This window comes from Pteropus medius, unplaced genomic scaffold (genome assembly GCF_902729225.1).
Source record: "Pteropus medius unplaced genomic scaffold, Ma_sr-lr_union100, whole genome shotgun sequence".
NCBI classification, from domain to species: domain Eukaryota; kingdom Metazoa; phylum Chordata; class Mammalia; order Chiroptera; family Pteropodidae; genus Pteropus; species Pteropus medius.
In genome coordinates, this window is record NW_024352148.1 from 1,035,390 (window position 1) to 1,049,188 (window position 13,799).

General features: G+C 58.5%; 1 protein-coding gene across 1 annotated transcript in view; it reads right to left on the reverse strand.

The window, feature by feature from the left end:
- Positions 1-482: 482 nt before the first annotated feature.
- The window catches only part of LOC120589351 (bifunctional heparan sulfate N-deacetylase/N-sulfotransferase 4-like), a 145,919-nt gene continuing 132,602 nt past the window's right edge, over positions 483-13,799 (reverse strand). The window contains exons 7-12 of the mRNA XM_039846914.1: positions 12,688-12,811; positions 11,143-11,317; positions 8,151-8,321; positions 7,221-7,330; positions 3,392-3,494; positions 483-1,087 (exon numbers count right to left, since the gene is read on the reverse strand). Of these exons, the coding sequence (XP_039702848.1) occupies positions 968-1,087; positions 3,392-3,494; positions 7,221-7,330; positions 8,151-8,321; positions 11,143-11,317; positions 12,688-12,811 (803 nt within the window). The 3' untranslated portion in view covers positions 483-967. The remainder of the gene's footprint in view (positions 1,088-3,391; positions 3,495-7,220; positions 7,331-8,150; positions 8,322-11,142; positions 11,318-12,687; positions 12,812-13,799) is intronic.

The window sequence follows — 13,799 nt, forward strand, 5'->3', positions numbered from 1 at the left end:
TAAGTAAGCATTAAAAACATAATCTTCTGTACTAGTATCTGAAAGTCGACCTTTAAAATGATTGACATATGCTGCTGAGAAGGCAGGAGTGCCTCGCTCTACCTGTAAACACATACCGGCATTTTCATCCCATAGCCTATCAATAAAGTTTTTATCTCCCGTGGCTACTAAAAAAATATATAAACACTACATCGTCGTCAAGGCGAAAATACTTAGATTAATAGTATAGTACGATGTGGACCCACGTAAAGACAGCCTTACCCGAGCTGGCTAAGATTACACAGAGCACCCCAAGTCTCTGATAGATTTTGTTGGAACCTTAATGCGCAAGTCACTGAGGGTGCGGCGCCCCGCCGGCTAAGCGCCCCGCCAGCCAAAGCAGTGCAGGGAGTCAGGGGACCTTCGAGGCGGTCCCCTCCTGCAGAGGAAAACACACAAAACCACGAGAGGCCACACATTCACTTCTTTAGCAGGTCAAGGGAACTCATGACGAGGAGAAACAGGAAAATATACGTGAGTAACATAATCAGTCGTGACCGCTCACGACGCGTATGGGGCTATATAATCTGCTTCCGACACAAAAGCGACACGGTTTTCGCGTTAGGGCAGGGAGCGCGGGAGCCCTTCATGCAGATCCTGGTCACCGACAGATGCCTCAGTCCCGGTCTTTTCCTCGAGATCCTCACTCGTCGCTTGTGCATAATCAGAGTCCCCGTCACACGCAGTTTCCGGACCCTATGGCTAAAAGACGGACTGGGCCGCGGCGTGATCCCCACCCCGGAAACCAGAGACGCCACCAAACCCCACAGCAGGTCCCCGAAGCTCGCAGGGGGATGACGCCGGTCACTGCCGACGCGTAACAGGCGGGGAGGATGTGTGCGCGCGGCCCCTGCTGGCCGTCCCGGCGCGCTGCGGGTGACAGGTGGGCCTTGCTCCTCTGCGGCCTCGGTGCCCGGCGTGCCCAGCGCTACCTCGCCTTCTGCAGCTCCTGTCTCAGCCAGGCCGGCAGGGGCTGCCCCAGCCGGTGCAGCAGCTTGGCCAGCTCCACGTTGTGGTCCCGGTAGTAGCTGGAGAGGAAGGTTCGAGACTGGAAGGCAAAAGCAAGAAGGAAGTCACCGGCTCGCGAAACGAGGTCGCGCAGCCCACGTCCCCGCGGAAGGCCCGATACGGGCCAGCCGTGTAGGCGACAGGGATCCCGGGGCCGTGTCCTTAGCTTCGGCCGGACGGCCGTAAGGTAAGGCTGGGTCCGGGAGCGACCGCCACACCGTCGGGGTCCTCGTGAACTGCGGGGCTCGTAGTGTCTACACGGGGAGCGAAGCCGCGAGACGTGACCAAGGCTAACGCGCGACGAGCTGGGGCCCCCACGCGCGACCTGCCCTGCGGATGGCAGCTAGAAACACGCACGTGTCCCCCACCCGAGGGCCCTGCCTGCAACGCTGGGCCACAGCGCACAACTCAAAAGTGAACACGAACAGTTGACGAACGGAAAGACGTAACTTGCACCATCGTGCATTTTCTGTATTTATCAGGACCAAAATAGATTTTATCAAAAATCCTTGAGAGCTTTCTACTTTAAAACATGATACGGTCGCACGATAAAGGTCATGACCGTGGCTTTTCCCGGGAGGCTTCCGTCACTGTCCGGTGGCAGTGACCGGCCCTCGTTAGATGAAGGTTAAAAAGAATTCAGCCATATCCATCTTTATGTTTTCTTTTCCTTCTGGAAAACAGAAAGTTTACAACTGGGTTTCTCTCTGGATGTCACTCGCTTCACGTTATCACCCAATTAACACAGCTCCACGGCCGGTAGCATCGAGCACAGGTGGCCGTGGCCCCCGCTCGGGCGCCAGCTGCTGGCCTCGGCCCGCCTCAGCCTCGGCCCGGGCGAGGCTGCCCTCCCACGACCCCGAGCGCGGCCGCGTGCGCTGCGGAGACCTTCCTGGCACTAGGCACCGGGGACGTTCACGCTTCCCCCGCAAACCGGGCTGTCGACGCTTTGCGTCCTGGGGGAGACGCCCGTGGCAGTCGTGGGGACACGACATCGACTTCCTGGGAGAGGAACGTGGCGTCCGGAACCCTTTCGAGATGACTGAGTTCAAAGTCCCGGTGTGAGGACCTTCTGGCACCTGTGTTTCCATCGCAACCCCCAAGTCACTCCACGCCCTGGGGCTGGGCCCCGCCCTGGCTCGGATGACTGCTGACTGGTCCCCGGGTACTTCTCGCACCCCGACTTCTGTCAAGAGGTTTTTCCCGCCCTTTGGTGCTGTCGGTGCCTCACACGTCGTATGAAATCAGTGACCACACTAATTTACCCTCTACGGTGAATCGGGGTTCACGGCGCTTTACCCCTCCTTGTCTCTGTGACATTGTGCCTTACGAGAAGAAACACGTGTGGGTTTTGTCTCCTCTCCGGCACAAAGCTCCTCACACCCGTGGGATTCTCTGAGTAGGAGAGTGACAGAGTTGTCTTTAGCAAGGTGTGAGGTGGCTTTCGGACCCACCCCCTCCCCTCCCCCACCCTCTGGGAGGGGCTGGAGGTTCAGTCGATGACAAATGGCCAGGGAGTCGCCCAGTCCTGCCTGTGGCCTGAAGCCTCCACAGACGCCTAAAGGGACAGGGCTGGGAGAGCGTCCGGGTAGGACACACGTGTGTGGAGAGGGCTCGGAAGCCCCTGCCCCCCCTCCCCCCCGTGCTGTGCATCGGTCTCTTCCATCTGTGGCCCTGACTACATCCTCTTGTAATACGCCGGTGACCTGGTGAGTAACGCATTTAGCAACGTAGTCAAACCCAAGGAAGGGACACAGGGACCTCCGACGCACGGCCGGTCTGTCAGAAGCACAGGTGACAACAGGTGACAACCTGGGCTTGCAACCAGCATCCGACGAGGCGGGGGCGTCTTATGGCACTGAGCAGGGGCCTGTGGGGCCTAGAGCTGTCCCTGGGTCAGAAGCAAGCTGAGCTGTGACACCCAGCTGGTGTCCGAGCACTGCCTGGTGCCACCACGTGCACTTAGATGACCAGACCCTCTGCCCGCTACTGCCTAACTCAGCACCATGCCTGGGGGCGGGGGGTTGGTGCTGGGTACACGTATCTAATATACAATTATGATGCTTACACATTTTGTCCAAAACCACTTGCTTGGCGAACTAAATGAGCACGTTACACACAGGGGAGGACTTTCCCATCATTGAGCATTTACGTTTCACCTGTACCCAACGACGAACGATTTCCACGATGTATCGGTCACTCCCCGCCCGGCCGCCTGTCTGCTAAACACACCCACGGGCGTAGCACGGCACGCGGGAAAAGGGGCCAAATCGCGCCCACTGCTTTGGGGCAGTTAGTTGCAGGCACGGAATTCGGGGTGCCTCAGAAACGGGGGAGAAGCTACCTCGGAGTCCATGGGCGGGTACTTCCGGCCTTTGCTCTTCCCGAGGCATTTGGTCTTCCCTCCGTCCAGCAGCTGACACCAGAAGCCCTTCTGGGGGTCGAATCTGCAGGAGACCAAGCGCGTAAATGATTACGCTGCACGGACGGCTTTGAGGGGGCCTCGCCCCCGCTTCGCCTCGATTCACTCTCACTTTCAGGACGTCGATCTGGGAGTTTGAGATGAATGAACTATGTGTTACCATGTATTTCTGAGCAGTTCTACTGTGATGAAAAAAGACATTGAAATGTTTAATCTAAGTTCCCTATTGTACTCATTCATCCACAAAAGATCAAGGCCTACTCACCAAAACCGCAGCCCATGTGTACAGGGCCTTTAGAATATTTATTTACTTATTCAATGATATTTCCCTGTCAAAACATACTAATAGATTTCTTTGAAATCATTCAATGGTCTACCTTAAAATGACTGAATGCAACGTAACTATGATTCTGTAAATAGAAACATGAATCAAACTTGGGAAATACTGTGTTTTCTAACAATTGGAAACGTTTCTTCCTTCGAGGAGACAATCGGAAGCTCTGAAGTAGAACGTATCATGTGTGTTCTGGACGACACGAGACACGGCTGCGCTAGTGACCAGGAAGAGCAGACGCTCCTCACGCCTCCTGTCGAGGGACCCTAACTCCTTTTAATTTCCGTTGTTATTTCTTTTAAGCTCTACATACTCTCAAAATTGTAATGCGGTTTCGCTGTCACGGCTGCATAAAATCGAAGAAGAAAGGCGCGGCCTAATGATTTGTTGAAACATGAACACGCGAGCCTCTGCTGCGGACTAACCAGGTCGGAGGAGTGAAGGCAGGAGCTGAATAAGGGACTTTTCATTCATCGCTACGGGACGAGCCGCATGCGGGGACCACTGAAAAGATGGTGGTTTTGTCGCTCAGCGTGTTTCAGAGGACGAGGCTCAGGGCCCGGGACGGGAAGCTAACGAGGAGCAGGTCAGCTCGCTGCCGGGTCCCCTCCCTGCGATGCGGGGTGCCCGCTCTAGCCTCTGCACACCCGCAAACTCATGGGGGGGACACACCTTCACAGTCCCCTGCCCAGCGGGTCCTCGGAGGCCTGGCCCATGCTGTCCAGGGTGTGATCGTCCACCTTGTCCACAAAATTAAGTGCCTCGCTGGGGAAATGGGTAAAGGGGAGACAAGGCACGTCCATCCTGGACTCCTGATCTGTTCCTCGCCTGTCACAGGCCTACCTCCAAGTCCCTTTCATCTCCCAAGATGAGAAACACCCCAGCCCGCTGCGCGAAGCGAGCCCGACGTCGGCCCGAGGGACAGAACCCCTCGGCAGCGTTTCCGGCCTCGGGGCGCGGACATTTAGCTGCGTGAAGGTGAAACTCAGCCCTGGCTACGAAGTCGAGGGGGTCCTGCCCGCGGGAGGGGCCGCCTGCTCCGGCCGCTGCGACTCTCCCTGCTCTGCACGGCAGCCCCGCAGCCTGGGGCCGGGTCTTCCCGAGGCCGAAGCCGCCCCCAGGGGGCTCCCGCACCCGTGCACCCACGGCATTTTGGTGTCCTGGTGTCGGGCACGGCATACACTACCCCGAAGTGTAACGGGCACACGTACGCCAAGTCGCATCAGTGGTCAATTCGCTGCCTGTGGTTTGTTTCAGGGCAGGAAACGGTGACATCGAGATGCAAAGCCTGTCTCCGCTAAGTGCGAGGTGGCTTCTGGGACACGAAGTGGCTGCCATGAGAGTCCTTTCATGACCCTGAACGGCCCTGGCGTCACCAATGTCTGTGGCGCGTGGGACGTGGTCGGGACCACGGATCTGGCACTTGCTGGTGACCTCGTCTTTTAAAGCAAGGTTTTATGGCTCATTGAACGTGAAACGACGATTTGTAGTAAATGAGAGGGGACCGTACCCTAACAGTGGCCGAGCCAGGAAGGTGAGCCCTGGTCAGCCCTGCCCTGGCTGCACGGGGGCTGCTGGCCTCTCCCCGGGCCTGAGGCGCTGTCTGGGCCACTGCGGCCTCGCCCTATCTTGCCAAGACCTGCCCCCTGAGAGGCTCACCATCCCCACGCCACAGCCGGGGCCCAGACACAGCGAGGGTCCCACACAGGGGACACCCCCGAGCTCTGGCCAGGGGACACTGCGCTTCTGGGCCACAGGACACGTCCTACGTAGGGTCGCTCCTTCAAGACTGGACAGGTAGCTGACTTAGCTGATACATAGAAATAAACACAGAGAATTAGGCAAAATGAGGAGAGAAAGGAATTTGTTCCAAGCAAAAGAATAAGAAAACCTCAGCAAAAGAACTAAATGAGACAAAACAAGAGATCCGCCCGATAAAAGGTTTGAAGTCGTAGTCGTAAAGCTCTGAGGGGAGAAAGTGTGAGCAGAGTGAGGGGGCCACCCGAGGGACAGAAAATACAAGGATCCAACACGAATTTCAGTGTAACCGAAGAACACACTGGAGGGGTCGCCCAGCAGGCTGGAGAGTGAACCAGCGAGCTGTGGGGACAGAGCAGCGGTGAGCACGTCTGCTTCACACGCGGAGGGCCCGGGTTCGCGCCCCAGAGGAGCCGCAGTCCATGGTCTGCGGCCACGCTGCCCCGAACAAGCCCGACGTCTGATCTGGGAAGCTAAGCGGGGTCGGGCCCGGTTAGTACTTGGATGGGAGACCACCTAAGAAGACCAGGTGCCATAGGCATAAATAATAATAATTTTAAAAAAATTTAAAAAGTGCAGATGGCTTCAGGGACCTTTGGGGTGACATCGAGTGGAACGTGGACCAACATTCATCATGGAGAGCCCAGACCCAGGCGTCACTGGCCGACGCCAGCAACCACTCAGAGAAGACGTGACACCCATCCTCCTCCAAGTCCTCCAGAAAATCAGAGGAGAGAAAACTTTCACACACGTTTTACGAGGCCAACGTCACCCTGACCCCAAACCAGACAAAGCCACCACGGACACACGAAACTGCAGGCCAGTGTCCTCAACAAACGCCACAGCACGTAAATCCCAGATCGAGCGGGATTCATTCCGGGCGGCCAGCGCGGTTCCACACCCACAGACCAGTCAACGTGACTCCCCCGAAAACTGCCGGCACTGACCACGCACTCGGCAAGGCGGCAGGATGCAAAGTCAGCATCCGCAGACCCGGCTTTTCCACGGGCGAATAACGACGGTGGGAAAGCGATGGGGAGCACAGCCCCGCTCACAGCTCATCGAAAAGAATAAAACGCCCAGGCGTGAAGCTAGGCGAGGCGGCGGGAGACGGGCCCCCTGAAAGAGCACCCGCGGGGAGCCCCGTCCCAGGCATCTGCGTCGCGCCCAGACGCCCCGTCCGCCCCGCCAGGTCCGTCTCGGCCCCCAGCGCCCGGGTTCCATGAGCCCGCAGCGCGGCTGAGCTGACACGTGGCAGGTTCTGGGGTGGGCGGTGGGACCCGGGACCGTCACGCGAGGCTCTGCTTGGTTCCAATTTAATTAAGACGGGGCAAAGCCCCTCCCTGCCCGAGGCGGTGCCCTGCCCCCCTCACGAGACCCTTCCACCCCGGCGCCTCCTTTCCTGGGACGTGTCCTGCACAGAGTGGAACGTAAAACGTTCACGTAACCAAACTTATGTCGGAAAGTATCGGAAAGTATCGGTGGCACTCGAAAGGAGAGCACCCTGTGAATGACGAGGGTGTTCCCCGGCTTTTGAGCGGCATGAAACGACATCTCCCTCCGCAGCTAGTGTTGGTGATGCCGCACGCACGCCTCCCAGCGACAGCTGAGGAGGGTGGACAAGGAAGGGAAGGACACCGCGCACGAGGACAGACTCACGTTAGTGCCCGGGAGTAATTGTAATGAGGCGTGACTCCCAGGAACTTCTGGATCTCATCCATCACGGCGGCAGGGGATGACCTCAGCTGCTGCCCATCGATAATCAGCAACTGTAGAGTCAGAAACAGTCCTTTAGGGAGCACGTGAAAGAGACCGAGCCCCTCCCGTGGCCTGGCGCACTAACCAGTGGTCAGCGAACGGGAGGGGGACACGCTGGGCTCAGAGTGCAGCTGAGCCGAGGTTCCTAAGCTTCCGAATGACAGTCACAAGCTGCCAGAGGCGATGCTTACACCCTCCAGTGACCTGACGGTGACTCAGAAATCAACACAGACGCCACGAGTGCGGCAGGTCAGCGGCAGGTCAGCAGCAGCAGCGTGTCCCTCTGCCGCGCAGGCAGGTGAAAGGCCGTGGGCTGGCCCTGGAGCTGAGCCCACAGCTCAGGCATAGTGGGCGCAGGATGGAAATCACCATCCACTCACTCCCTTCGCGACCGTGACGGAGAACCCAGGTGCTAGCAGCGACCTGGTCTGGCCCCCAATAGGGACGCTTTGCTCACACTCTCCTTTCTGGTTCTGTCCCATGCTCCCGGACCGGTGACAGCTCTCCCCATCCTGACACTCTGATGCCTGAGCTCCTCCTGTGCAGGCAGGAGCCCCTCAGGACAGGGGACAGCCGGGTACCTGTATGCAGCATCCCATGAGTGTATCATCTAGGGGTCTGCTCTGCGAGGAGCCGAGGGCTGTCGCGTTGGCGTCCCAGGGTGTCTGCTGTGACGGCGTGGCCCCGGGAGACCGGCTGGTCCCTTAACCACGCTGGCACCCTGGCACACTCCCGCGTCAGGCACAGCCGTCTCTGGGCCACAGCACCCTGTTTGTCACCGTCACGCGACCAGGACGTCACAGGCGGCAGCCGTTACTGTCGGGACGTTACCTGGGAAGCTGCGAAGTAAGCCAGCCAGCGTTCCAGGTGGGCCGCGTACCAGCCGGGCACCAGGCACGTCCTCTGCAGGGCCAGCAGGTCGGGCGGGGCCTGCCGGCCGGTCGTCACGACCTCGTGGAAGTCAAACCGCAGGGCGGCCGGGTCTCCGTGTGACCGCTGGTGCTGTCACGGAGAAGAGTGACAGCAAGGTTCACGTCCACGCTGCACAGGCTTCCGTGCACGCGCGGGCGGGGGGGGGAGGCCCACGGGGGGCGCTCACGGCCTGCCCGTCAGCGACAGCTGCGTCGGAGCAGCGGCCCGTGGGACTCGGCTCACATCTCACCACTGCCCCCTGCCACGGGCTCTGACCCCGACGATGTCCCCGTGTGGCCGGCGAGGGCGGACGGGGCCGGACGTCTGTCCCTGGTGCCTGTCCAGCGCCGTATTCATGGTGACGCTGCTGCGTGCTTTGCCTTTGCTCCCCCCGGGGTTTCCGCCTCACGCTGCCTCACGGCCGTTTTTAAAGCCCGGTCCTTCCCATCAGACCTCGTGAGTCAGGCGCGGGAGCCCAGCCCAGCGCGAGGGGGATTCACGGTCCGTGCGGTTCTGGGACCATTCCCCGAGCCCCCCACCAGAACGGCAGACTCTGGAGATGGAAAAGGCGCCATCATCACTATCGAGGAATCAGATCTCGCCCGGGAGACGACAGGTCAACAGATCGTAATAACAGCGCCGTGCGTTTGGCGGGAGGCGTGCGCTGTCTGTCGCGACGGGGACCCACGAGCGATTAGCTCTGAATGGGAGGGGAAGGGGTCTGTGCTAATCAACGGCTGAAGCTTTTGAGCTAAAATGGGATGGGAAAGATTTTGATCAGAAAACGATAAACACGGCAATTAACAGAGCTACAGCCCTGAAGTTCAGGGCGGGTGAGGTGGATGAGGCGTGGGGTCGGACGCGTCCATTCTGCGAGGCATCTGAGATGTCCACGCCAAGGAAGCTCACTGCGGGCAAGGGCGGGGCTGTGGCCGGCACGGCGGAGTGACCGCGGGCCCCACGCGGGGCTTAGAGACACAAGTCACCGAGCGGTAGGGCGTGGCTGGGGCCGGGGTGCCCAGCGGGTGGTGGACCAGAGGACTCCTGAGGCCCTCTCATTACTTACTGACCCCCGCATCTGTCTGCACATACGAAGCCGAGTACACAGTACAGACGACACAATCCACGTAGTTAATGTAACGCGGAGAAACTACGTAACGAGAGCAAGAACTATAAACACGCCGTGGGCGCATAAACGCGGCCGGGCTACGTTTCCCGCTCGACGCGGCCATCATTTGGAGCTGTACTTAATTCACTCTACGTTCATTTACACCAGTTCAGCACCAACTTTTCTTTATATTTCTGCGACTGTGAAGATTAGCATAACAATAGGACCAGAAGTCACGAAGGGATGTATTTTATGAAAAAAAATATAGCTCTACGCCCCTCCGTGAGGCGCATTATAAAACCGTGGGGCAGAAACGCGGGGGGGCAGGCGAGGCTCGCGGGGGCTTCTGACCGACACCCGCCGAGGCTCAGGTTTATAGCATTTACCGAATGGCCAGGACCAGCCAAATAATCGGCTGCATTATTTTGAAATGTGGGGACTTTGGGGATCCTACTCTTAGCAATAGGGCAATAGAAAGCACTATCAGAAAAAATTATCCCTTTCAAATGTGTGTGTTTAAAGAATTTACTTGAAAAAGCAGGCTTCGATTCTCTTCTCTTTAAATGGTTTCATCTATGTGAAAAAAGAGGAAACGTTCATATAAATCTGCTCTAAGCAGTGGCCATGTTTTCTGCTAAGAAAACGTGCACCATTTTGCCCTAAGTATCTGCATTCGAATGTTAACGAAGCCTTAACGTTTCAACGCTTTCGGCACAGTGTTAAAAAAAGTAAGTCTGTCTTGCTTTGCAACATGAGTTTTCTCATAAAGTGAGAAAAAAGCACGTGCGTGTGTCGGAGCAGACGCGACTCACGAGCCTCACGCCAGGTCTGACTCTCACTCCCGACCCACGTGGTCCCCTCGGCCCTCCGGCCACCGGCGATGTCATGCCCTTCCGTCCGCCACCACTCGTTCTGGGGAATACGTGTCCAGTGAAGAGATTTCGAAAAGTCAAGAAAAAGGAAGGAGAAAATAACGCAGAGGAACTGGTGCCTGACCGCGCGCACTAGAGTCCCGCCTCGCCTTCTCGACCCGGGCGCTGCCTTCCGCACGCAGCAGACTTCATCGCTCACGTGTCGTCGGGGCACAAGGTCGCCACCGCCGACTCACGGTCGCCGCTTCAGCTGGGCCCCGACGCTGCGGGATCTGACGTTTCTCCGACCACCTTCGCCTCGCCCCGTACACAGGTTTCGCTCCCCTCTCTCCGCCAGAGTCCCTGGCCCCAGCTCCCCCAAGCAAGGACAGACACCCCGGCCTCTCCGTCCCCGGCCTTCAGGTCACGTGGCTTTCTGCTCTGCTTCCCAGATCTGTCTCCTGCTCGGGCCTCTCCCAGGGCACCCGCTGCTGCCGGTTCCGTCCAGTGTGACAGTGATTCCCCTCACGGTCACCACCTGCCAGCCTCCCCCCTCCCCCCCGACACGTGCCCGTTGCTTCTCCCCTCTCTTCTCGTGGGAATACAGTCAGGCCCCGCCCAATGTCCTCGATAGGGTCTCGGGACAGCAACAAAGCCAGTTTTACCGCAGGCGCTAGGTGCAAACGAGAGGGGCTGGCACATGTCACAAAATGATGCCCAGTGAAACGTTTTCGAGGACCCGCTGTACGCGGCCGCCGTCCGGTGGCCCAGAAGGGAAATTTGATTCTCCCTTGGCACCGTGTTTGCTCCAGATTCTGTTGCTTTGAATCCCTAGACACCCCCGATACGTCACGCTTCCCTTGGCGCCAACTCACTGTCCCTGTCTGTGCCACCTCCAGTGCTGCCAGCACACGGTGCCCACGTGCTCCACGGGGCGGCCCCTGCCTCCTACCTGGTACCACGAGTACGCCCGGTCCGAGGGGTCGATGAGGATGGTGATGATCTTGGCTTTGGGGACCAAAGAGGCAGCTCGCTTGGGGGCGTCCTCCGAGTGGAAGTAACTGGCGCTCTTCTCAAACAGGAAGTCGGTGGTGGCGTTGGGCGGCGTCGGGAAGAAGGCCATGTACCTGGAGGTGGAGAGAGGCCGTTAGTCTGGGGTCGGCGCCCGCCCCTGCTACGGACACGAGATCGTTTGAACGTTTTCACGGTCGTGGCTGTCCATTTGTAACTACTGGTATTGTGACAGCGGAAATGGCCATTATTCTATACACTCTGTGAAAACGGCCGACTGTCCCGTTAGGGCAGCGAGGGGCTCTGGCCAGGCTGTTAGGGGACAGAGGGCAGGTCCTTCCTTTGTCCTTCAGATTTGGGACAGTTTTCTGTGCCATCGAAAGCCAGACCCAGGAAGACTCAGCTCAGCCTCCATAGGCAGCAAATGACACCGCACTGTCTAGTAACTACTTTAAAATCGTAAGCTAATGTTTGCAGACTTGCACGCGAAATTCTGGAGCTGGGCGAAAGTGCACAGGATCGGAAGCTGTTTCCTTTTTGACGCATGTTACCGTGTCCCCAACGTGGAGCGGTGAACGGTCGCAGCTGTGTCCCCGTGGGACGCCTGGTGTCCCACCCGAGTTCACAGAGAAAGCCACGGCTCTGCTGTCAGCGGCCGGCAAGCCCTCCCCAGAGTCACCTGGTCTCCGGGCAGGGACGCAGGCCAGGGCCGTCCTGGGGGCACGGGGACATGGCACTGAGACGTCCCGCATGCCCTGCCCCACTCTGCCCCAGGCGCGTCTGAAGGAGACGGGTCCACACCACAGAGCATGCGCCGGGGGAGCCGGGCCTCGGGCCGCGTTTTCTTAGAAAGTTGGGACAGAGCTAGAAAAAAGCCTCCGAGAAAATTCCGGGTCTGGCGTCAGGCTCATTCTCTTTTGGTTTAGGAAAAATACTGTCATTTCGAATTTTTTCACAATGTATCACGTGCAAAGTAATAGTGCGTTTACACACGTGCACGACTAGAATCAGCACGGGTTTGGAAACGCTCCGTTAGTGTTTGCGTGACAAACGTCGGCTTACGTCACAACGCACATTTACAGCCCACGTGGTTAATGAGGGTGCACATCACAGAGGACGAAACGAAACCTACTGACTTATTCGTTTCTCAAGCGTCGGGGCAAAGGAATCGCTTCGTTAAAAACCTTCGAGGCGCCGTGAGACAGCGATACGCCTCAGGGGCACTTTCAGCGTCCTGGTGACTGATCCCGACGAAAAAGAGTCTGCAATTCTATCACGGTAATTTACCAGAAAAATATCATCGCTATCACACCGTCCAGATCAAATTACAGGAACGCTGAGAAAACGCGTCGTCATCATAAATCAACCAGCCGAGTTGACTGTGGCGGAACCGAACGCAACCGACCCGCCCGCCTCCGCCGATGCCCCCGCGGCCACCTGGCCCGAGTGACCGTGTGCCACCGTCACGGCCCCCCGCACCCCTTACCAGTCCAGGCCCTTGTGGTAGTTGTTGCCATTGAAGAACTGAACTTCCTCGAGCGTCCGGGGGCTGGGCAGGCTGCTGGCCACGGAGGGGTGCATGAGGAGGAACAGGCAGAGCGCCGTGGTCCCTGGTGGAGGAAGCGGGCCAAGGTCAGTGAGGGCCAAAGGTCAGCGAACCAGGTCACAGCGAGAGAGGGGGCCAAGGTCACAGTGAGGGAGGGGGGGACACAGGTTATTTTAGCAGAATGTTTGCGATTTTCAGTCGGCCGGTTCTCCCAGGCCGACACGATTTCCTTGAAATCGAGGACATGAGTCTCATGTGGCAACAAGCCAAGTGGTGTTTTGGGCGGTCGTTGGTCCCTGTGATTCTATCGACCTAAACACTTGCCTAGGTATTCATAGCTGGCCAGGTGAGGGGACAGCCGATCCGGCCAGGGCAGGACTTCAGGAATCAGCGGTCCCATGCCCCTCCCCCGGGGTCAGGTGAGTGCTAACACATCCGGGACGAGGAGCACTCACCTGAACCCGGTGGGCCCCCAGGGAACACGACACCCAGAACCACCGAATAGAACCAAATCGTTCCACGCCCGCTGACTGTGGCTGCTCCGTGCACACCCCTGTGGCAAAGACTGGTGACGACTCCGGATAGAAAGACACACTCGCTGGCCTCTGCACACTCAGAGCGTGTGCACGTGGGTCAAGAGAACGGGCACTCGCCTGGGGAGACTGGCCCCAGGGTGCGGGGACAGGCGAATGCCCCCCAGCACAGGAGAGCATGGGAGGCCAGTGGGGGCTGCCAGGAGGAGGTGCTTTCTAAGGTTGTACCTTAAAACAAGCGTTCCCACAAGGGTTAAGGGGGGCAGGGCTCCGGAAACAGGGCCCTGTGGGGGTCCTGCCCTGGTGACATGGGGTGGCTGAGCCTGACAGCGGGGGCTGCAGAGACCAGGTGACGGGACCCAGGGCAGTCTGCTGGGTTTCCTGGGGCAGCGAGGGTCAGGCCGCACAGCTGGGCTGGCAGCACACGCGATGGCAGTGGCACCTGGCAGCAGAGGGGCTCACGAGAGAACCGGCGCTTTGCTGTGAAGCGTCTCAGCTCACAGGAGTGAGGGCTACTGG